The sequence below is a fragment of the Dipodomys spectabilis genome, unplaced genomic scaffold (assembly GCF_019054845.1).
Source record: "Dipodomys spectabilis isolate Male_0828 unplaced genomic scaffold, ASM1905484v1 ptg000095l, whole genome shotgun sequence".
NCBI classification, from domain to species: Eukaryota; Metazoa; Chordata; class Mammalia; order Rodentia; family Heteromyidae; genus Dipodomys; species Dipodomys spectabilis.
This window is the reverse complement of record NW_024870772.1, coordinates 40702901-40727922: the sequence shown is the minus strand read 5'-3', so window position 1 is coordinate 40727922 and position 25022 is coordinate 40702901. Positions and strand designations below refer to the sequence as shown.

Below are 25022 nucleotides of genomic sequence, written 5' to 3'. Positions count from 1 at the left end.
AGCTTTTATTTTGCTGGCATTTCCATAGATCCTTATCTTAGTTGATAGTCTCACTCAATAAAAGCTCTTTCACCCATATAAATTCTAACAGCCTAAATGTCTGCTAAATATAGGGAACAAAAAAATAATGCTTAAGAGACTGCAATTTTTTCATTGACATATCAAGTATGCAGTGCTAACTATATATTATTGCTTCAAATGATCTAAATATGTGTACTTTTCATTATTTTATGCTTTATGAAAGAAAATGAACCTAACTTACAGTTGAAAAATTATTAATTTGCATTTGACTTTCAGTTTTGCTTAAAAGATGTAATACAGAAGAAAGGATTAGAATTTTGCTTTGGAATATTGGTGACAAAGAAAATAGACAACATAAATCTTTCATATAGTGTCTGGGAAATCGTGCAACTTTTAGTGAGCTACCAGAACATTTAAATAGTAAGGTACACTTTGTTGTCTAAAGATCACTGAATAGTTTTGTTTATTTATTAAAGTAGCCCTAATTCATTCCTTATACTGATTCAGACTTTTATACAGAAAGTATAGAGTCCCTTAAACTTTTTCTACACTAGTGACATCAGTTTTCATTTTTTAACATATGAGTGACTACATTCTATTATGTAAAGTTGTTTGATGCCTAAGAAAGATCATCTTTAGGCTGAAGGCTTAAAGATGTACGTAACTACACAAAAATTGTTTTTATATTTTTATATTTTTAGCAGCTAAAGAATCTTTAAATGTGAATATGTTCCTCTCCCTAAGCATTTAAACCTGTGAACCAAATTAGTGTTTTTATCACTCTAAGGAAAAAAATGATAAGCCTTTACTATAAAAACAAGATTTTGATGACAGAAATACAAGTTGAACTTACTTATAAATGAAGTTTCTCCCAAGTAACCTCTGCGTTTAAGGATGACATCTAGAAATTTGGAGTCTTCGTTGACCAGATAATATTCCTTTTCAAAAGAGATCCATGCCCAATTCAGACGAAAATGCTGGTTGGTTAACCGGTTTCCCCCTGGAAAATTAAAAAAAATACTTGAAACTCTGAGTTCATGCTTTCTTGAATAAGCAACCTCAAAAATCCCACAGACTATTTCAATGATGCAATTTGAAGAATCATCACAACTCTGGAACCTGTACATGGAGATATAGCTCCTATTTAGTGATTGTTATATAGACTTACAACTGCTTACATAATTCATCCCAAGTTCCTTTAAAAAAAAAAAAAAGAGGTTGATGAGGAGGAGGCACACAACACTACTAGACACAACCTTTCAATCATAAAACTCAATATCTACCGTTGCAGGACGAGGCCTTACCCACAAGGTGGCGGAAGAGAGCAATTTTTTTCTTTAGACATGGCTGCAAGCCTTCTTTGTCAAGTTTCTAAAGATTTTTGCAACTTCATAAATACCTTTTTCTGGTTCACAGAACAATTGGGTGGAAGGCTTTAATTATAACCACTTAAGGAAAAACAAATATCCCTTCTCTGGTTCTCTTCCCCACAAGATTCCACTCCATTCCTCAGAGCAAACAGACAGCTCTTTCCACTGTGAGATAAAGCTTTCTCCTCCCACCTTCCCACCAAATTGGATCTGGCTGCCTAACTAGAGAAAATGAATCTGGCTGGCAATCTCTCTAATATGAAAGCTACTCTGTTGGGTAAACAAAGGAGAAATGATTATCAGCTGATCACATTGCACCTATCCCTCCACTCCTTTTGATCTCTGCCAATTATTTCAGAGTAAGGTGAGGTTTATAAACAAAGGTATCAGCAAGTCCTTTTAAGTCTTTTTGGAAAAAGATAGAAGAAAAAAAAAAAAGAAACCCAAATAATAAACATAGCTAGAAGCACACTTTTAATTCAGTTTCTTCTTTTCTGGGTTCCCATAAAGAAATCTACATGAGAAAAAATAAATAAGACTAGAAAATGTGGAGACTTTTACAGACTGAGTAAAATGATTAAAAAAATAAAATCCACAGAGAGGGCAAGTTGCAAGTGAACAACACATCAAAATATTCTGTTCTATATTTTTTGAAAAAAGAAAAAGTGCAGTGATTTTGAGGTTTTTTTTTTAATACATAAACTAGAAAATAATCTCTGGGAGAGCTGAGCATATGTAGGAAAATTGATTTTCTTATTTTTTGTCAGTTGACTTGTAAATACAACAAAGCTTTTTATACAGCTCTAGGGTAATGGGAGTATGAGGCAAAAAATGATTTTTATATAATTTAATGTTGAAGACTCCCTATGGATTTTTGTTTTAAGATAAGCAAAAATATATTTATAAGGAATCATCACACTATTTCTTGTTTTGGATTTTTGGTTTTTGTTTTTTGTTTATGGTCGTGGGGCTTGAACTCTGGGCTGGGGTGCTGTCCCTCAGCTCTACCACTTGAACCATGGTGCCACTTCCGGTTTTCTAGTGATTTGTTGGAGATAAGAGTCTCACAAACTTTCCTGCCCAGGCTGGCTTTGAGCCATGATCCTCAGATCTCAACCTTCTGAATAGCTAGGATTGCAGGCGTGAGCCACCAGCGCTGGCTTGTTTTCATTTTTGAGATAAGTTCTTTCTATGTATCATGTGCTTGACTCCAACTCACAATCTTCCTGCCTCATTCTCTCAAATGTTGGTGTACACTATCATATGTGGTTAAATTTTTTGTACTTTTTTATTGTAAAAATGCTGTACAGAGGGGTTACAGTTACACGAACAAGGTAATGAGTATGTTTCTTATTGAGCATTGTTGCCTCCTCCTTTGTTTTCCCCCTACCATCCCTCCCTTCCCACCTCCACTACACACCTCACCCCCCCCCACCGAAGTTGTAAAGTTCATTTTCAACATGGTGTTTTGTACATCTCATTGTTACAATGGGTCAACCTTGTATCCTTATTTAAGCATTTTGCTTTTTTCTTTCCCCTCCCCGAATTAGAGAAGTGTATATACAAGATGCAGGGCACCAAGATCAAATACAGTGAAAATAGGGGTTATACCATGGGGGAGGTACATTCAAAGAAACACAAAAATCACATGGTACATTATAAATACACTAGAAACAATAGCAAGAAAGAAAAAAGATATTTGTGTCCTTATCTTGGGGTTCATTTCACTTAACCTCACCTTATATGGTCATATGTACATAGCTTTTGGCCTTTTCTGCTTGTCCTACACATGTATTAGTATTGTTCAACCACTTTGGAAAGCAGTATGGAGGTTCCTCAAAAGACTCCACATAGAGCTCCCCTATGACCCAGCAATCCTACTTTTGGGCATTTACCCAAATGATCACAAACAAGACCATACTAAAGCTACCAGCACGACTATGTTTATTGCAGCACTATTTACCATAGCTAAGATATGGAACCAACCCAGATGCCCCTCAGTAGATGAATAGATCAAGAAAATGTGGTATCTATATCTAGCTATCTATCTATCTATTTATCTATCTATCTATCAATCAATATCTATCTATCTATCTATATGAATTCTATGCCTCCATCAGAAAGAATGACACCACCCCATTTGTTAGGAAATGGAAAGACTTGGAAAAAATTATTTTAAGTGAAGTAAGCCAGGACCAAAGAAATATCTGGTTAATTTTTAAGTAAAAATTTTATTTTATTTGTGGGAAGGGGCGGGGCTTCCTTGAATCCTGGACTCATGTGTGTCATTCAAGGCTAGTGCTCTACCACTTGGAGTCACAGCTCCACTTCTGGCTTTTTTTACTGGTTGTTTCTCAGATATGTCTGCCTGGATTGACTTCAAATTGTGATCCTCAAATATCAGCATTGGGAGTAGCTAAGTTATAGGTGAATGAGCACTAATGCTTGGTTTTATGTTAACTTTTAAAACAGATCAATATCTATGTTGGAGACTAAGAATCTGATGTTGGTTTAAGAAGGAAACTCATCCCTTGTTTAGTCCTCATACACTTAGCTAACATTCACCGGTCCCCAGAGGCTCCCTATTCTAAAGAGAAGACACCTTGTCTGGAGGACAAGTCTAGAGTGCTACTAATTACCACAAGTGGTTATTCTGTGGCTCAAGTGACACAACCCATAATGCACATATAACATCATGTGGCCAGATAGTATGCTATAAACACTCCCTGATCCACTGCCTTGCCAACCTGCCTACACTTGCCCCAATCCACCCTGCATTCACTGTCTTGCTACACATTTACTTTAAACCTATTGGAGCTCGTCCTGCTTTGTCTCCTTCTCTTACAGCTATTGCACATGTCAAGCCAACTCCTCTTTGGATTTCCAGGTTTATGCTGAAATACCTGAGTATTCCTAACTTATTCTCATCTGCTAACTCAAGGTCAAGCCAAGATCCTGCAGCTCCAGGGATCTGTCACTTTTGTTCCTGACCATCCATTGTCTTCCTGCCTGGTCTGATCTTTGGTTGGCACTACACATGAATCCTTATCTTTACCCCCCACCCCCAAAGCCTCCTGGGCCTTCTGTAATCCTTTCTTCTTCGTGATTCTATGGCTGCTCATATGTGGATTTTTCTCTACAATCCTGCACCTCAGTGGATATCTCTCACAGCTTTTAATTGTATTAAATTATACTAATTTGTGTGAGAAGTTAAGAGTGTATACTCTTGCTGTCAACATTTTGTCTATCAAATTATGTGATACACCAGGGGCTGATCTCTAAATGAATTAGTACATGTTAACCATTTGATGCCACATTTCTGTTCATTTAGATTATAGTTCCAGTCAGCTCAGGTTTTACCCCCCAAAATGTCGGTTGTGTTATTTCAAGACATCCCTTGTCTATCTTAACTGTAATGGCTTTAATACTACCACTTCTTTTTTAAAGTTTTCATTTGATGATAATTTGCTAAATGTATACAATGCATTAAACTGTATAAAATTGGAAGAGTAAGCATTTCCATCTCCTTAAACACAGTTTAAAGTATTTTTCTGATGTGCTTACTACAGAAGAGTGAGGGGAGGAAGGGAGGATAGAGAGAGGTAAATAGTAGATATCAAAGCACAATTTGATGCAAAAAACACAGTTGGAAAATTACAAGTCATAGTAACTTAAACTGCAGTTTTGTTGATATGTTGAATCTTAGTTCCCAGGTCCATGGCACTCTTGGGTGTTGATGGACACTTTAGGAGGTGGGGCCTAGCGGGAGGAAGTTAGGTCAATTGGAGGGATATTAAATCCGTAGCACTACTTCTTCCTATTTTTGCTTCCTGGTTGACACAAGACAAGCAGGTTCCTCCAGCCTATACTGCCTGCCATAATGATATATATACTGCCTCACTACAAACAGGGCCTATTGATTATCATCTGCCAACTTCTACAACTCTGAACAAAAATAAACTTGTTTTCTCCTTAAGGTGATTATCTGAGCTATTTTGTTTGTTACAGTAACAGAACTCTTATGTATTTTGTGGATAACTGGAAAAGAGGAGCTTGAAATGATAAAGAAATGGAAATGCCAACTGCTTTGATTTGCTGGATAAACATTGCATGCATTTATTGAAGTATGCTGTATATCACTTCTCTAAAGAGAAACACTGATCAACACCCTATTCTCATTGTTGCCTGTACACAGATGGGGGATTTCACATATTCTATTACCTTCTACTAAGAACAACCTTAGCTTTTCTATGCCTCCTCCAATTAAACTCTCTTTCCTAAGTTTTGACAAGTTTTGGCTAGCTGTACAAATTGACCCTCATTCCTGAAATATTGTTTAAAAGTTTCTCTTCTAAACATTAGATATTGAAGAATGTTTTGTGAAGGGCCTTCTCTTGATGTTCTGTAAAACAGCACGCCTGAACACAAACCACGGTGCCAAATGACCTTTTCATTCTGATGAATTTTTCTCTACAGCGGTTTCCACAACCTCCTGGCCTAGATGTAGTTACTCTTCTGTTCCATCGTTATTTGTGTCTTCTCCTAAGTGATCCAAAAATGGCAGAGAGTCCACTTGCTTATGGTTAGAAGAAAAAAGATGGCTATTGAATGAATTAAGATCTTAGGTGTCTTTGCTGAGAGAGAACTTGAGACGTGCTTCATTTTTATTGAGTAATATAAATTTCTGTTTACACATAACCCATCTCAGTACTGATTCTTTTTTATTAAAATATATTTGTTTCTATGCTGGGTGCTAATGGCTCACACTTATAATTCTAGTTACTCAGGGGGCTAAGATTTAAGGATTAAAGTTCAACGCCAAACCCAGGCAGGAAAGTCCATGAGATTCTTATCTCCAAATAACCAGCAAAAAAGCCAGAAGCAGAGCTGGCACTCAGTTGGTAGAGTAACAGCCTTGAGGGAAAAAAAGCTAAGGGAGAGTGCCCAGACTCTAGGTTCAAGCTCAACTACTTTCTACAACGCATCAACACTAGGTAAAGCTTTAAAAGTGATTGCCCATGAATGTGAATCACTGGAACTTGTATTTCGGTAAATGACACCTTCAGGGATTATTGGAGATGAAAGGCTTCTGCCCCATTATGGAAGAGCATGGGTTAGAGCATGTTAGCCAGACCTACCCATTTCATTAAGTAGAAATTTCATTTTGTTTCTACTTAATGATGAACACAACTTACTTTCAAGTTGATGTCTATGCTTTGGAAGGATGAGGGAAGTTATCAAGTTGCTACTTAATCCAAGGTTTTGAATGACAGGGAGCATAACAGTCTTGTCAGTATTTCACATGGACACCCACTGCTTTGGGGATTTTATTTGAAATAAAATTTAGCAACAACAGCAAGAAACTTTGCTTTGGGAGACAGTGAGATGTTCCAGGTTAATTATTACAGTAACTCAGAATTCATTCTTGAAGAGAGATTTTTTAAAGTAGATATTTAACTAGAGAATAGGAAATTAAGTCCATAAAGCTTAACTTGGAACAGAAATAAGTACTACAGAACTTCTGCAACACACACACACACACACACACACACACACACACACACACACACACACACACACACACACACACACACACACACCCCAATTTCTATTTTGTTTCAGAATTTGTAAAACGTCAGCACTTATTAATATACAAGTGATATAAGGATTGGAGGAACTAAGCTGTAGTTTCTTATTACTCTCTTCTTTAAAAATTAAACTCTAAGCAGGACACTAGTGCTAGTGGCTCATGCCTGTATTGTAATCCTAGCTACCTGGGAGACTGAGATCTGTGGATGGCATTTCAAAGCAATCTCTAGCAGGAAGTTCCGTAAGACTCTTATCTCCAATTAACCAAAGAGAGAAAGACAGAAAGAGAGAAAGAGAGAAGGAAAAGAAGAAAGAAAGGAAGAAAGAAAGAAAGCGAGTGAGCAAAAAAAGAAAATGTCAGAAATAGAGGTGTGGCTTATCTCATAGAGCACTAAGCTTTGAGCAAAAAAGCTCAGGGACAGTGCTCAGGTACTGAATTTAAACCCAGGACTGACATTAAAAAAAAAAAAAGTTGTTTCACTCACTCATGTATCACAAACTATGTAAAATGTTCTAAAAATAAAGGGAAACCATAAATGCTCATGATTTAACCAAAGCTAAAAGTAAAATTTTTGATGAAATCAAGCTGTTTAGAAACTTGATCAAGTTTTCATTTACATGTGATTAGATGCCTTCCAAAAACAGTCTGTCATGTATGAAGTCTGAGGGCCTAGCCTCAGTCTCGTGGGAAACAAATTAAATCCATAACTGTATTATAAATCCACACAACAGGTGCCTGACAGCTGATAAGCACACTCCCCAAAGCTTTGTCCCCAAGCTCTGACACTAAAGCCATTAAGGTTTTGATGAAAAGACCCCTTTTGAACTTTTCCAGCTGGTCTTTAGTCTTCTTTTCAATTCAAACTCTGTAGTTATTTTAGAATAACAAAGAATTCCAATCTTCAATTAGCCCTCCCTAAACACACAGGGCTGCCTGACTCCTCTAAAGACAAAAGCGTACTTCAATTCCTAGATGCCAGCGTCACAACTTTGGTGCTGGTTGAATTGTTAGTTTAGCTTTGTAAGACATTTCTTCTTGGACAAGGTAAGTTACAAGTAACCAACGTCCTTGATATTTTCTAGTTTGGTAGAATTTCACAGGACAAGAACCAGGTTTGACTTTGAGGCTGACTGTAAATTAAATATACAGCAACCTTTAAAAAAATCCCAAAACAAGACCAACCTATAGTCTTTTTCTCTTTTTTTTTAAAAAAAAATTTATTTACTTTATTATTGGTAGTATTGGGGTCTAAGTCACACTATTTTTGATGGTTATTTTTGAGATAAGACTTACAAATTTTTCTGCTTGGGCTGCCTTAAACCATGATCTGTAAGCCTCCCAAGTAAGTAGAAAGTAGCCACCAGTAATGAGAGTCTTTTAAATCAACAAACAGATATTCAAGGATTGGGAATGTGGCTCAGTAGTAGCGTGCTCACTTAAAATGGATATTAAAAAATACATTAAGATAATATAACCTGCTTCACTGGGGGAAATAATTCAAAAACTTTAAGCAAAGTTTTAAAAGTCTTGCTCTCTTAGAGAATAAGCCAATGATTAGCCTGCCTGCCATCACCACCGGGATTAGAGTTAATAATTATGGTGAGAATCTAAATCAAACACAAGAGCTTGGTTTCATGGCTATTTCTGTGATATGACAGTGTTCACTTTAACTTTGCATAGCCTTAAACATCTTCCACAAGAGAATCTCTGCTAGCTGTGGAATTTGATTCTCTGGCCCTTAAAAGTCAGGCTGATTTTAGTGTTGGCTGAGATCCATCTTGTACAAAGCTGAAGTTCTCAGTGGAACCCTCGACCTGCTCCCAGCAGTGGATATTCAAATATAGGAGATAGAGCATGAGCAATGCTGGCCTGTGGCCTGAGGAAACTGGAGCTGTATGTGCTCCAGGAGGCCTGGATAATGAGCTGTGGGGCTTCACAAGAGGGAGGGATTGCTTTTACCTGAGAGGATCAAAGGCAAAGTCATGCAAGGGATAGTGGTTAAATGGGCTTTAAGTACAGGGTGGTCTTTGGATGTGCCAGGTGATGGAGAAGGTGGTATTCCTGAAAGATTATAAGACATCTAGTAGAAAAAGAACTTCAAAGAATTCAGCTCAGGACATCTACTAAATATTAATTTCCTTCTCCTATTCCTTATATGTGAATGGATATTAGAGACAATGAAGCCGTAGTTAAGATTCACCTAAAGCCTTAGTTGGGATGGGTTGGGAGGAGAGCTTATCCTGACGTGTCATAGACACTAAATGTTGATCATCTTAAACTTAACAGCACCTGTGACTTCAAAGAGCTCCTGCAGAACTCAGGGGTACATTTTGAAGAATTGCCAATATCCTTTGTTTTGTTTTGTTTTGTTGTGTCTGGTCATGGGACCTGAACTCTGGGCTGGGCGCTGTCCCTCAGCTCTTCAGCTCAAGGCTAGCGCTCTACCACTTGAGCCACAGCGCCACTTCCGGCTTTTTTCTTTTTGCTTATGTGGTGCTGAGGAATCGAACCCAGGGCCTCATGCATGCAAGGCAAGCGCTCTACCACTGAGCCACCTTCCCAGCCCAACCAATATCCTTTGTAATAGTGCAGGTTACTCCATAATTTTAATGACGATTTTCATCCAAAAATAAAGTTTTCAAAAATTCTTGCCCTATGCACCTTTTGATCATTGAAATAGGATTTTCCCCTTCCTTTGTGTGTCACTTTCATTAGCTTATACTGTATGTTCCAAGAGACAGGCAGCAGAGCACTTGGGGTCAATCCCACTCACAGAGAAAGAGAATGTGGAGAGAAACACATAAAAAGATGAGTGACATGACAAAGACCCAGAAGGAAGAGAGAAACAGAGAAGGCACTCACTGATCTGCTGCATACACACACACACACACATGACAGCTGTGGGACCTTTTAGACTATTCTGGGGTATGTGTATACGTGGGGGTGGGGGGTGTTTGTATGTGTGTGTGTGTGTGTGTGTGTGTGTGTGTGTGTGTGTGTATGACCTCAGAGCATGGGCACTGCCCCTGAGAATTTTCTTTCAAGACTGGCACTCTACCACTTGAGCCACACCTGCACTTCTAGCTTTTTGGTGGTTAATTGGAGGTAAGAGTCTACAAACTTTTCTGCTGGAGCTAAAAACAAATCGTTTGAATAGGAATACAGGTGGACCGATTGCAACAATGAGATGTACAAGTCATTATGTCAACAAATGAACTTTATAACTTTGATAGGGGGGAGGATCGGGTGGGGGGAGTATGGGAAGGGATGGGAAGGGGACACAAAGAGGAGGCAACAATGCTTGGTAAGAAATGTACTCATTATCTTGCCCATGCAATTGTAACTCCTCTGTATGGTATTCTCACAATTAAAAAAAAATCAGATCCTCAGCTCCTAGGATATGGATAGCTACGATTACAGGTGTGGGCCACAGATGCTCAGCTCTTTTTAGCTACTTTCAGAAAAAGCACAAAATAAACATGCCTTTCACAGCCAAGAGAATAAAGGAAGATAAGACACCTTGGCAACTTCCAGCTGAACTAACAGTTTGGATTAATTCACACTCTGTGCTTTAGTTTTCTGTGGGCTCTCCAGGACGTTCTCAGATAATGCACACGTGTGTGTGTGTGTAAGAGAGAGAGAGAGAGAGAAAGAGAGAGAGAGAGCATGAGAGCATGAGAGCGAGAGAGAGGGAAAGCGCGAGCACACATACTTGTGTATACTGATGCTGGGAGCTAACAAGCCACATGATGAAGTGGAGTTTTATTCCTTCTCTGTGTGATATATGCCCATAATGGCTAAGGTATGGGAGAGGTGCAAAATAGGGTATATTTCTTCTGTGCCTGTAATGGAGCTTGAACTTAAGGTCGTGGGCTTTTGCTTGGCTGTTTTTGTCCAATGCTGGTATTCTACTACATGAGCCACAGCTACACTTGTGGCCTCATTGCTTTCAATTGGAGATGGGAGTCTCATAGATTTATCTTCCCTGGCTAACTTTGAACCACAATCCTCTGACTTCAGCCTCCTGAGTAGCTATGATTACAGATGTGATCCACCAACACTCAACAATGTTTTTTTTAATGTGACTTCTTGAAGACTTGAATTCCTACCCTGTACTAGAGGCTGCTTTGCAGCCATTCTTATGTCTGTAGTCCATATTTGCAAATGGATCTAGTGAAAAGAATTTGCAGCTGCCCAAATCAATACTCGAAGTGATTTTTGTGATCATTCTTAAATGTGCACATATGGTATTAAAATTTTTGATTAACCTGATACTCTTATATAAACACATATTCTCATCACAGTCTGGTTGCTGGCACATTTTCATATGTTTGTAGGTGACTGCACTATTTAAAATGGTCCCACATCATGGAGCTAAAGAGCTATGCAGTATTCTTAAACACAAGAGAACTATAACATACATTTCAAGGAAAATGTGCATCATATAAATTTTATTCACTCATAAGCTCTGTTGCTGTTGGCTATGAAGGCCATGCTAATTGTCGGCAATAAGGTGCTTTTGAGCAGAACACGCAGGCAACAAAGAGCTGTGTGGATCAATTGATGAGAAATTAGTGTCTAGAACTCACAGGAACCTTATTTCCTTTAGGAACGCTGGTTCACTGTTGGTGAATTTAGTATTCATGGTGATTTGATAGCACCTAGTTGTCATGAATAGCAAAAAGCATGGCATGGGCTCAGTATAAGTCGCAATACGTTATTCTTTTTGGACATGAGGAGTGGAGAAGTACTCCCTTCATCTTCTCATCCTTTCTTGAGTCAGTTGGTTCTCTGGCTTATGTTCAGTATGAGTTGAAAGGAATTCCCTTATGTTCTCAGATGGGCAGCTACAGGCTTTCTCCAGCTGTTTATCTCTGTCCACCACAACACTGGTGTGCAGACAGTGCTATGGCTCCTGTATGAAGAATGTCTACTTCCTCCTTGGCTACCTGCCATAATCTGAGGTTTTATAAAAGGAACCTTGAGAGTTGTCCTTACTCTGTATGAAGGTAATGTAGGTGGAAGTAATCCTCACACAGAGCCACTCCTAATCTTACTGGAGAGTCTGAGCATAACTCTCTCTGGGATCTTAGTTTAAGTACAGATCATGCCTGAGAGGCCTCATAGTCCCTGATTTTTCAGGGCTACAATACGTCACTAGAGACAGAACTAATCACAATGGAAATGGATGTTATGGACAATAATAGACTCCATGCCAAGTCTTCGATCATTAGTGTGCAGCTGAGACTCACGGTGGTGTGCAAGTCAACTCATTACTAACTCTCTCCCAGGTTCTTCCTGAATGAGCATTTGGGTCTCAGCAAAAAAGAAAACCAGAAGTGGAGATTTCATTTAATGCTCAGTTAATCTTTGCTTTGTGTTCCATATCAAGGCCCATGGAGAACTTTTGGATACCCTTTTCCTTTGATACAAAATAACAGCAAGCTGGGAGCTGGTGGCTCACACTTGTAATCCTAGCTACTCAGGAGGCTGAGATCTGAGGATCACGGTTCAAAGCCAGTCTTGGCAGAAAAGTCTGTGAGACTCTTATTCCAATAAATCCCCAGAAAAAACAGAAGTGGAGCTGTGGCTCAAGCAGTAGAGCGCTCGCTTTGAGCTAAGAGCTGAGGGACAGTGCCCAGGCCCAGAGTTCAAGCCCCACGACTGACAAAAAAAAAAAAAAAAACCCAAAACCAAAACACTAAAACAAATAAAACAACAAAATAACGGCAAAGTGTAAGGCACAGTTCTAAGGCATACCCTGAAAAAGCTGGGCATAGCTGCTCAAGCTGTGCTGGGATCATGGATTGTGGGCATCAGGGAAGGTTCAAAAAGAAGCATCATTGGCCAGTGGCACTGGCTTGAACCAGACAGCTTCAGTACAACACAGGCAAAGGTGAGTCCAGAGGCTCACTGGCTAAGTAAAGATGTGAACCAGCTAAACTCCACACAACCTTAAGGATCCTAAACATGTCCATTGAAGAAGGGCTAGGCAGACTGGGGAACTGGTCAGTGAATTTGTATCAGGCAGAATGTCTCGGTGAATTTTGCAAGAAACCCTACAAGCAAGGAATTTTCACACTTTGTGTATAAGGCAAAGGAGTACAAGTTAATTCTTTTACACCAAAATTCTTTTCATTGCCTCTAGGGGCAGATCACAGGTTTGAATCCAACCTGTTGGCATTTTTCTCAATACTTCCTCCAAGTCATCAACGACTTCATTCCAGTCAATATTCAGTATCAGGCTATTCCAGATTCATTCTAGAATGAATTTATACATTAGTGTTACTGGAGAGAAGCAAAACACAATGGGAGTGTTGCTTCACCATTTGCAATACCTTGGTGTTATGGAAGAGGTAATAATAGCCCATCAAATGGTAAAATAATAGTAATAATAATAATAATAATGGAATCACAAAAAGAGTATCATTTCTAAATATTTGAGGTAGAATTATAGAGAAAATAACACCAAATAAGAGTTAAGATCTTTGTGTATTAGTGATGGTTTGGAGTCACAGTCAAAGCTGGGATGACTAGAAGCCTGGAAGGAAAACCTTTCCTCCCGGCTGACTGATTGATGGAAACTATCAGTTAGATCCAGTAGAAAAAAAAAGAAAGAAAGAAAAGGAAAGAAAAAAATGTGCAAGCCTGATCTGGCAAGGACCTTGGATGTTTTCTAACAATGGCTCTTCCGCCTGCTTCCAACCACCCTCTTCCCATGAGATAATTAATTAAGTGTAAAAAGCATACACTTGTTTTCATACTCTGCACCAAAAGAACCCTCAATTTAGATCCACTCACCAGGGTTTAAGCATATTTCCTTAGTCAAACTGAAAGGTGTCAGGCTTCAAACTTCCTTTGATAGTTAGAACCTCAGTCAGATTGGGATGGATCTGTATACTGCAAGAATGCAGGCCTGGGAGAAGGAATTCAGATATAGATCCACCCAGGGACAAAGGACAAAGCAAACCTGTAATTGCTAGGTGGACTCTCTGTCACACACGGACAGCACCGGATTATCGTTCTGAGTCTTCAATTAAAAGCTAGCTTAATCATTTTGATGTTGTAATGTGAACAGCTAGGGGATATTATTTTTACCTTCTCCCCCCCCCACCTCCACAAAAATAAAAGTGCAACACTGCATCTTAAACAAGTACACATGAACTCAAGATAAAATCATATTGGAAAACAATGTAAATATACACTATACAGGCATCTTTTCTCAGTGGTCTGTTTTACCAAGGTCCACACAGTTGTGGCTTGAGTTAAGAATATAAGGCAGCTATTTATAAAAGAAGGATAGATTTCCAGGTTTTTTGTTTTAACTCCTCATCCCCTTTCCATGTAGTAGGCTGTGGCTTCAAATACTACCATGAATAAGATCATAAAAATTGTGTGTTGACATTACACAGCACACATATACTTATACATATATATACACTCACAAACATGTATGCCTATATGTACGTGTTTGTATGTATTTAATTGGAGGACATCTTTCTTTTATTTCTCTTGAAAGCAGTCTAGAACTAGTTTCCAAATCGAAGTAAACATGTCTATGAGCACAATACCCTCTCAGAAGCACTATCTGCTTCACAGAAAGGAGAGCTGAGTGAAATTTGTCAGGAAGCTCCACCTCCTCTTCACCCTCTGGGGAAAGGAAAAAATACAAAACCAAACACCTGGCACAGCAAGATTTCATGCGTGCACTGCCTGTGGCTACAAATAAATTTATTAGATCTCTGGCAACACATTCTTAAAATAAACTTAATGGCCTTTGGGTCCCTGTTCAAACCGCAGCCTAATTCCTTTTATGGCGCCAGACATCTCCCACACCCCATGAAAACTAGGGGAGAGACAGGCAATGGCCCTCTATTCTCTCACTTCCATAAGTAACTGGTTTAGCACCCCCAGCTAATCCCCAGTGAGGTGAGTCTGTTTTCTAACTCCTATTTGTATAACAGTATCATATACACTGTCAGAAGATATATACAACTAGCATAGGGAGGGGCATTATGCTTTTGTGTGTGTGTGTGTGTGTATGTGTGCTGGTCCTGAGGCTTGAACTAAGGTCTGGACATTGTTCCTTAGTGTTCTGACTCAAGGCTGGTGCTCTACTACTTGAACCATACCTCTACTTCCAGCTTTTTGCTGGTTAAATGGAAATAAAAGTCTCATATCCTTTCCTGCCCAGGCTGGCTTTGAACTCTGATCCTCTCACCCAGCTTCCTGAATAACTAAGATTACAGGCATGAGTCACTGGTACCTGTCTTTGATTATTTTCTGACAATGTGTTATACCCACAATAAAACATAAAAATTTCCAAGGGGGAAAAAATAAGAAGTGCCTCAATCTGACTGTTAAAAATCTTTAACATTTTGTTGCATTATACAACATTTATATTAAGTGATTAAGTTGAACTAGGAACACAAAAGTCATTCTATGAATTAGAATTATGTAATTGAGTCTCTTGGTACAGTAGAAAGTTAGAATTTAATAAGAAACACTTCTCAAGAAGAATTATGTTTCATAGGCTGTGATTGTAGAGTGAAATTTGAGTCAATAATATATTCTAAGCTCTATTCATTTTCAGCAGTGAAATAAAAAACTGCAAGTTCTAATCTCCTTTCCATCACATTTATTCAATCACATTAGCTACTAATGAATAGATTTCAATGTGTGTGTGCCACTTCTACCCATACAGGCAAGATGCTTTCATCACCACACCCATCCTTGTGATTCTGTTTTCACTGCCTTCATGGGCCACTTACAACTTTCAGGCCATCTCTTTTTTTCTTTTCTTTTTATAAATTGTAAGTTTTAAATCTCTACACTCTCCAAAACTATACAGAAGCCAGGTGCCAGAGGCTCATGCTTGGTCATCCTAGCTACTCGGGAGGCAGCTCCAGCAGAAAAGTCTGTAAGATTCGTATCTCCAAATAACCACCAAAACACCATAAGTGGATCTGTGGCTCAAGTGGTAGAGTACCAGCCTTAAGCCAAAAAGCTAAAGAACAGTGCCCAGACCTTGAGTTCAAGCCCTAGGAGTGATGAACACACACACACACACACACACACACACACACGTGTGCACAGGTATACACACAAATAGATATGGAATACCAAGTTACTAGATATTTCTAGGACAAACTAAAAATGAGGGTAGGAGAGGAAGAATAAATGAAAGATAAAGAGGGAGAGACGGCCACAGAGAGACAGGAACAAGAAAGGATAGGGTAGTATAATAATAGTGGCATGTCTGCATTTATCTTTTCTTTTCACTTATTTCAGATTGATTTCATAAAGCTGTCTTTTGTACTCCTCCTGTAGTATCATTTTATTAGGCGAACACCTTGGTAACTACTGTTCTGATCTGTTTAAAATTACACTGGAGCCCTCATGGGCGATTTCATTATCTCAGCTTAATATAAGAGCTACGCATCTACATACACAGTTACCAAACAAGGGAATAAACAACAACAACAACAACCACCTTCACCTTAGACTACCAGATTAAATGAAAAGAAAATGTAACAACATAGAGCATTTTCAAACGCCACATATGCAAAATATAAAGTAAAAAAATAACACGTAGGATGAAAGTAAAATGTGAAGTCCCTGGGATTCAGAGGAATGGTGGGGGAGTGTTGGGTTGAAGAGACCTCGGAGGACATTTCAGGGACCCTAAAGATAATGTCACATGAGCCACTGGCACGGGTGTGGGCAGCAAGAGACACGGCTCTGCCTGGCTGTGGAGGATCCCTGGAGGAGGAGGAGGAACACTGGAAAGTCAGGCTGCTCCCTGGCTAGATGTTAGGTGTGGGAAGGTGTCATCTGCTCCATGCTAGAAGAAATACAAGTGTTATTTCAAGTAACACAAGGTTAGTTGGTGGGAAGATAAATTGGTACAGTTATTATGGTAAACAGCACGGAAAAACAATTGCAGGTGGATGTACTATAATCCAGTTAGCTCACTTCTGGATCTATAGCTATGTAAAAGGGTTGAAATCAGAATCCTGAAGAGATATTAGAACTTGCACCTTCATTAGAATATTATTCCCTACCAGTCAACCTAGGAAACAACCTATGTGTCTGTCAGTGGATTAATGGTCAAGAAACTGTGGTAGATGCACACAATGGAATATTATCCCATTGCATTGAAAAAGAAGGAAATACTCTTGTTTACAAAACATGAATGAACTTAGAAGATACCATGCTCAGTGAAATATATCAGGCAGACAAAGACAAAAGCCAAGAGCCTTTTATAGAGGCCAAGAACCGAGTTAGTTAGTAGCCACAGCTGGATTGGGAAGTGGAGTCAGGCAAAGCAGAAATTTGGTCAAAGGGATGAAATTTCAGTTAGGCCTGAGACCTAAGACACAAAATGTGACTACAATTAATTGTGCTATTTTGGTGTACTTGACATTTGCTAAGGGTATCTTAATTGTTTTAAACAATCAAACAAAAAAAAGATATGATTTGGTGAGGTTTGTAAACTAGCTTGATTTTGGTATTTCACAATCCTACTCGTATAACAACAACAACAACACATACATACCCTCACATACACACACACACACACACACAACACACGATTTCTTTTTTTGCCAACTACACCTGAATAAAATGCTGAAAATGAATGCTGACTTTTTGGAACAATTCAAAGATGGTCTAAGAACCAAAACACTCTCAAATACTTCCCAGTTGCCTTCTCTACTGGTCTAACAGAAAATCTGCATTATGATACTGATGAGTCCATAAATATTACTCTAGGAAAAATAAAAGTTTTGTCCTTAAAAATGGTAAGAAGCTTGGGTTGGTATGGCAATGCATCTTGTAATTCTAGCACCCAGCAGGAGGATCACAAGTATGCTGCAAAGCCTGGATGATGAAGTGAATGCATTGTCAATAAAGAAATAAGAGATGGCCTTTGCTGTGGTAGTATGTTCAAAGCTGTATCTCATTTACTACTTCAAATATTTTGGTTGATGGATTTTGGGTATCCATTTTTATTTCTGAGTAAATTTTAGTATTTAAAATATTCCTGTGAGTCCGGTGACTCACACCTGTAATCCTAGCTACTCAGAAGGCTGAGATCTAAGGATCAGAGTTCAAAGCCAGCCAGGGCAGGAACGTCCATGAGACATCTTATCTCCAACTAACCACCAGAAAACTGGAAGTGGTGCTGTGGCTCAAGTGGTAGAGCACTTGTCTTGAGCTGAAGAACTCAGAGGCAGTGCCCAAGTCTAGAATTCAAAGTTCCATGACTGACAAAAAAAAATTAAAAAAATTATTCCTTTTGTTTGTTTGTTTGAGATAGAACAGCGCAGGCTCATCTCCTAGTTAACAACTTTTTACTATCTACTTCCTTCCCTGATCCCACTGCAGGGACCATAGGTGGGAGCCACCATGCCCATGGAAACAGCTTTTATGAAAGTTCCTTTGGCAACTCATTTTGGATAGAAGTCAAGAAAGAAGGGTCTTAGCCTCCATAGGATTAGAACAAATCCGCAACCCACACTCATTCTTAGGTATGGTTTTAGAAGGAATCTCAAGTCTTCTGACCATTTATTTTATGTCTGTCAGGCTACTGATTACAGAATTACTTGTAAATGCAAAAGCCCTCTCCCAACCCCTTCACCCACCTCAAAATGAGATTATTGAATAAACTCTGGTGTATCTATAGACTAGGGTTATACACATCTATAAAAGGAATGATAAACATATCTATACCACTCTTAAGTTTGGAGTTTCAAAATGTACATGTGTATGTGTGTATGTGTGTGTGTGAGGGTATGTGTGTGCGTGTGTGTGTGCACACATGCATCAATCCTGGGCTTGAAGTCAGAGTGCTGTTCCTAAGCTTTTTTTTTTGCTCAAGGCTAGCATTCTACCATTTGAGCCACAGCTCTATTTTTGTCTTTTTGGTGTGTGTGGTTAACTGGAAATTAGAGTTTCATGTACTTCCCTGTTGAGGAGGCTGGTTTTACACTGTGATGCTCACGTCTCAGTCCCCTGAGTAGGTAGGATTGCAGGCATGAGCCACTGGCACCCAGTGAGAAGCAATGTTAAGCTAGCAACAAGATAGTCGAGTAATCCTTCAATCCTGCCAGTAAGTACTATTAACAAGTCTTATAAGTAATTCTCTTAAGACTTTGTACAATAAATTGGCATGCAAAGCTACTAAGATCTTTTATGAAGGTCTTAACATTTAGGTATTTAATTTATGTAGGGGTTTGGAAATCAGGCCCTGCACCAATGTACACACATTCTGAAGTTCATTCTCATTTTAGTACTTAGGAAGATGATGGAAAAGTCAGTGTTTTGAGAAATAAAAAGAAACCAAGCCTGAATTTCTTGGGGGAAGTTTTGTGGCTATTCAGTCAAAAGCTCAATCATACATATCTCTGTCTGTCTCTTTCTGTTTCTGTCTTTGTGTCTCTGCCTCTGCCTCTGTATTGGTTTCTATGTTTGTGACAGGTTCTTCAACCCCCACATACATATAGAGATAAAGAGAGAGAGAGAGAGAGAGAGAGAGAGAGAGAGAGAGAGAGAGAGAGAGAGAGAGACTGCCTCAAACATAGTGCTAGGAAGCCATGTTTATTTATAAGCTGAATTAACAATCCACATGATCAAATGATCAACTGCCTTCTTTTCTTATATAAGCGTGTAAAGCATCCACCACTGACATGGAAAATTTTCTACTAGAGTTTTCAGGAAGTCACTGAGGCAGTAGTTTTCCAGCTCTGTCTTAATTTATGGTTAATTCCACAGGAAGTTAGGGGTGAGCAAGGATCTTGAGGAATAAAGCAAATGTGTGTCCGAGTAAAAGTCAATGCATGATTTAGATTTGGCATGAAATCAGATCTGTGGGTAATGGTTTCTTTTGCAGATATTTGCAGCAGAGTAAGTTTTGCCAGAGAAACTGAGAGTGGAGAATTTGAAGTCAAAAGCCTTCCTGGATCATCGTAGGTCGACAGATCTGAGCTCTGAACAGAAGTTGTCTACCTAGACAACTGCCTTTTTGTAGGTGAAAGGGGAAATAGTACATGTTCAAATGCTTATGTACACTTGAAGAAACATACGTAAACAGAAACACACACACTCTCATATTTGTCTGGCTTGACAAAGAATCAAAGTATTTTTCAAGCTGCTCTTTAAAAACAGAGTATATACAGTACTAAATGGTTTATTTTTTATTCATTTAGGTAGTAGTGAGGCTTGAACTCAGGGCTTTGAGCTTCCTATGCAAGTGTTCTACTACTTGAGCCACATCCCTAGAGCCTTTTTTCTTCTGGTTATCTTTAAGATGTAGTCTAGCTTTCTGTTTGAGCTTGCCTGGACCATGATCCACTTACTTTATGCTTTCTTCTTTAGCTGGGATCACAGATGGATATCACTATGCCATGGTATTTATTGAGATGAGGCCTTGTGAAAATTTTGCCTGGACTGGCCTTAAGCCACGATCCTCTTGACCTTTGCCTTCCAAGTAGTTAGGGTTATAAATATGAAACAACAGTGCCCAGCTGGTCATGTATTTTGTTTTTTAAATGCCCTATTTGATACCAATAGTTGAGAGTCTACAAGTTAAGGGTTTTTATTTTCTACAAAAAAATCCTGTTATCAGGAACTTCCATTTTCAAACTCAAAAGACAAGGTAAATATGTTAGTTTGTGGAATACCAGGAAAAATAAGTTCCAGTAAACACTGGCATACTTGCGGAGACCATATTTGCTGTTGCAGACAAACGTTTTGCTTTTGTGGCTTAACAAGACAATCCTTCAACCCTGCTTTTTAATTAGTAAAATACGGGATCAGATCTCCAATGAGGCAAATCTTGGGATTTTGACTAGTTCCTTAAAAACAGTTAAGTAAATGATCCAGCTAAAATCGCCAACAATGTACTGGCTATCCCAGCCCCCATTTTCAACGGGGCTCTTGCTTGCTGTGGATATTTGAGACCTGTGCCCTGTCTGCTTGTTCTGATAAGGGACTTAGGCTTTCTGAGAGCAATGCTTCTGAAAGTATTAAGCCACTAGAACAGGAAGTGTGGGCCAAGCTGGGGTCTGGAGAAGGGATAAGACTGCAACCTAAACTGTAAGTCTGATAAATGGATAAACGTTGTGAAAGCACATTGTGTCCTCCTGTACTTCTTCCTCAGCCTGAATGGTAACTGGTTCCCAGGAGATCAGCAAGCACAGGAACCCTGTACTTATCAATTTTAAACACACAACGTTTAACTAGGGATACAGGTGGACCCATTGCAATAAGGAGATGTACAAGTCATTATGTCGAAAAATGTACTTTACAACTTTGGTGGGGGGGGTTGTGGGGGGAGATGGGAAGGGATGGGAAGGGGAAACAAAGGAGGAGGCAACAATGCTTGATAAGAAATGTTCTCATTATCTTGCCCATGTAATTGTAACCCCTCTATACGGTATTTTCACAATAAAAAAAAAAAAACAGAAGGAAACAGAAAGATCATTTCTACTTATCAATTCATACCTTGCTAAGTTCTGTAATGATATTAATAAGTTCTACTGGAAAATGTCTTTTCTTATCTAAAGAACCAAATGGATTATAAAATGAAAAGCATTCATGAGCCCCACTCCTGTGTTCTTTTTTTTTTTGGGTCCGGTTGTGGGGCCTGAACTCTGGGCCTGGACGCTGTCCCTCAGCTCTTCAGCTCAAGGCTAGCACTCTACCACTTGAGCCACAGCGCCACTTCCAGCTTTTTTCTTTTTGTTTATGTGGTGCTGAGGAATCGAACCCAGGGCCTCAAGCATGCAAGGCAAGCACTCTACCACTTAGCCACCTTCCCGGCCCCCCCACTCCTGTGTTCTATATGCATATCAGAACATGTACACACACATACACACATACATACATATATAAACATATATGTTTATATCAGGTGTTCTGAAGAGGAGACTAAGGCAGTATTTATTTTACCATAAATATATTCCAAAGTTTATGTCCCTAAGAAACTGTTGTTGATTATTTTTCCTAAGAGAGAAAATCTGAGTCCTTTTCAAAAGCAATAATAAAACTCTTTAGGAATAGCGATTTTCAGGATGTATTTATTTTTCTCTCTCTTTCTCTCTCTCTCTGTCTGTCTGTCTCTCTCTCTCTCTTCGTACTGGGGCTTGAACTCAGCGCCATATGCTTGCTAGGTAAGCACTCTATTACTTGTTTCATGAATCCAGTCCTTTTTTTGTTTTAGTTAATGTTCAGATAAGGTCTTATGTTTTGCTAACGTCCAACCTCAAACCATGATCCACCTTACCTATGCCTTCTAGTAGCTGCCTCCCAAGAATTACCATGTATTGTTCAGAATGTATTGGTGTGTATGTGCTATGTATGTCTGATATACTGGGGCTTGAACTCAAGGCATGGGTGCTGTCTTGGAGTTTTCACTCAAGGATGGTGCTTTACCACTCGAGTCACGGTTCCACTTCTAGCTTTTTGTGGCTAATTGGCGATAAGAGTCTCAGTGGACTTTCTGGCCCAGGCTAACGTCAAACAGTGGTCCTTGGATCTCGGCTTCCTGAGTAACTAGGATTACAGGTGTGAGCTACTGATGCCTGGCTCAGAATGCAATGAAGCAGAGAAAAATATTCTTTTAGTGGATGAGATTGCAGAATGCTTCTCTTTCTTCTTTTTCTTCTTTTCTCCTTGTCCTTTGTGGGAGCAGAGGCTCTCACTCTGGAAGACCATGTGGATGGTAGATGGTAGATCTGACAGAACCTAAAAAAGCTGGACTGTCGGATTTAAGCAAGGGAAATTGGACTGTATTTCTCTTGCTTCTAGTTAAGGATCTGGGTGTTACGAACATTGTATGTGTCACAACACTATCTTGCTCAGAGTGGTTCTGAGTATGAAATATTCCCCACAGGTTCATGTGGGAGACTTGGACTTTATCTGAATTTGCTCCCCTTGCCCGCATTGATGGTGCTATTTCAACGAGCTGTAGAAATTTTTGAAGGTGGGGACTCTTTGGAGGAATTAGGTCCCTGGGTCTGTGTCTCTAAATGTTCCCAGTCTTTTCCTCACTCTCTGCTTCCTGTCCACCCTGAGGTGAAAGGCCTCTTCCTCACATACCTGTCACCATGGGGGTCTGTCCAGGAACATGCAACCAAGCTGCCACGGACGGAACCTTCTGAAACCCTGAGCCAAATGAAGCCAGTCTCCCTGTTTCTGGCAAGTATTTGGTCACAACAGAGAGAAAAGTAATCCAAAGCTTCATTTCATTTTACATTCGACACGCCTAGGCGACAGTACAGAATTTTTAGTGGGAACAGACTGAAGTCATGTAATAGCTTCATTATGCACAGTTTCCTCTACTTAAGTTCTTGTCAGTCTCATCAAAAGAATTAAGTGGTGCAGGGATGTTGTTCTGCACAAAAATGTTTATAGTTACCAGGATTAGACAGAGAACTCCTATTTAGCATAAGTGGTTTTAACATCCACTTAGGACAAAAGAGTAGAAGTGAATGCAACTACAACCAAAATTCTATGAAACACACACACACACACACACTCACACACACACTTGTAAATCTAACAAGTATTGGCTGCTGTGTTCTGTGAGGTAAGAGTTCCCAGATGATGTGGTATAAGGGCCGTGAAAGTGAGAAATAGGGTTAGATTTCTCATGTAGAAAAATGATCTTGACTAGGGAGTTTGGAGAAACATAAATGTGGCACAAGGGGCAACAGAAAGGCTCGACTGTGAGGAGGCGAAGAGGATGAAAGAGAAATGTGGAAGGAAAGGCAGGAGATTGCTAATTTTGTGAATACTCCTGGATAATAACTCAGCATTGACTCTGGAAGCCTCCTGGCTTCCATCTGCACTTATGATTTTGAGATTTTAGAGAGGAAATAAACAATTGAAATAAATGCTTTCTTATGATGATCAGGATTTATATGAAGTGATCCATGAAAACAGCAAGAGTATAAATCCAGGAGGAAGAGGTGGTTTTTTTTTTGTTTTTTGTTTTTTTTTTTTTTAAGGCAAATCCTCACAGGAAAGATAGGAATTGGCCTTGTGATTTTAGGGGCCTGATTAAATACTATTATAACTTGTAGAAGGTACCATATCAGAATGGAGAAAAGGGGATATCATAAAATGCTGGTGACTTTACAATGTCGGAGGGGGGGGGGGGAGGGGGGGTATGATTGGGTGGGGGGGAGAGGGGAGGCTGGGAAGGGAGGTGAAGGGTAAACAAAGGAGGAGGCTGCAATGCTTGGTAAGAAATGTATGCATTATCCTGACCATGTAATTGTAACCCCTCTGTACAGTATGTTCTCAAATAAAATAAAATAAAATTAAAAATAAAATAAAATAAAATAAAATGCTGGTGAGTGTGCCCATTGACTTTCTTGTGTCGAATAGATATCTATTTGGTTGTGGATCTTAAAAGCCCCCCTACCTTCCACCCCAAATACCACGGCTTAAGGATTGGTCTCCCATGTGCAGTGCTGTGGGGAAGTGGAAAAACACTTAGGATGTGGGGATATGGAAAGAGACTGGATCATTGACACTTGACCATAGGTTTCAACTTCTCTCTCTGTCTCTCTCTCTCTGCTTCTGCCTCTGTCTCTGTCATCACGATTTCTCTTTCTCTGCTTTGTTTTCTAGATGCTGTGAGTTGAACATGATATCCTCTGCCATCACAGCCTAGTTCAACAGGTTGAAGCAACCGTGGACTGAAACCTCAGAAAACATGATTCTAAAGGAACCTTTTCTCTTATATGTTGATGGGTCCCAGTACTTCACAGAGATGGCAAGCTAACACACACCATTCCATGCACATCATGTTTCTTTTTCACCATTTCTCACACATTCCTATGACTGTGGTACAAAGGGGCTCAACACAATGTCAATTTATAAGTGCATTGCATTTGACCAATGTGAGCCCTTCCAACATTCTCCTTCATCTTTCCCAACCTCACCCATCCCCTCAAGTCAACTGGTGCCATTTTCACATATGTAATTTGAGTACTGTGGTCCACCATTCCTCTCTCCACTCATCCAGTTCC

At 39.3% G+C, this 25022-nt stretch overlaps 1 protein-coding gene across 1 annotated transcript in view; it reads right to left on the bottom strand.

The window, feature by feature from the left end:
• Frem2 (FRAS1 related extracellular matrix 2) overlaps positions 1-25022 on the bottom strand; it is a 156736-nt gene that overhangs the window by 76745 nt on the left and 54969 nt on the right. Inside the window, exon 3 of the mRNA XM_042685857.1 lies at positions 875-1021. Within this exon, the coding sequence (XP_042541791.1) occupies positions 875-1021 (147 nt within the window). The remainder of the gene's footprint in view (positions 1-874; positions 1022-25022) is intronic.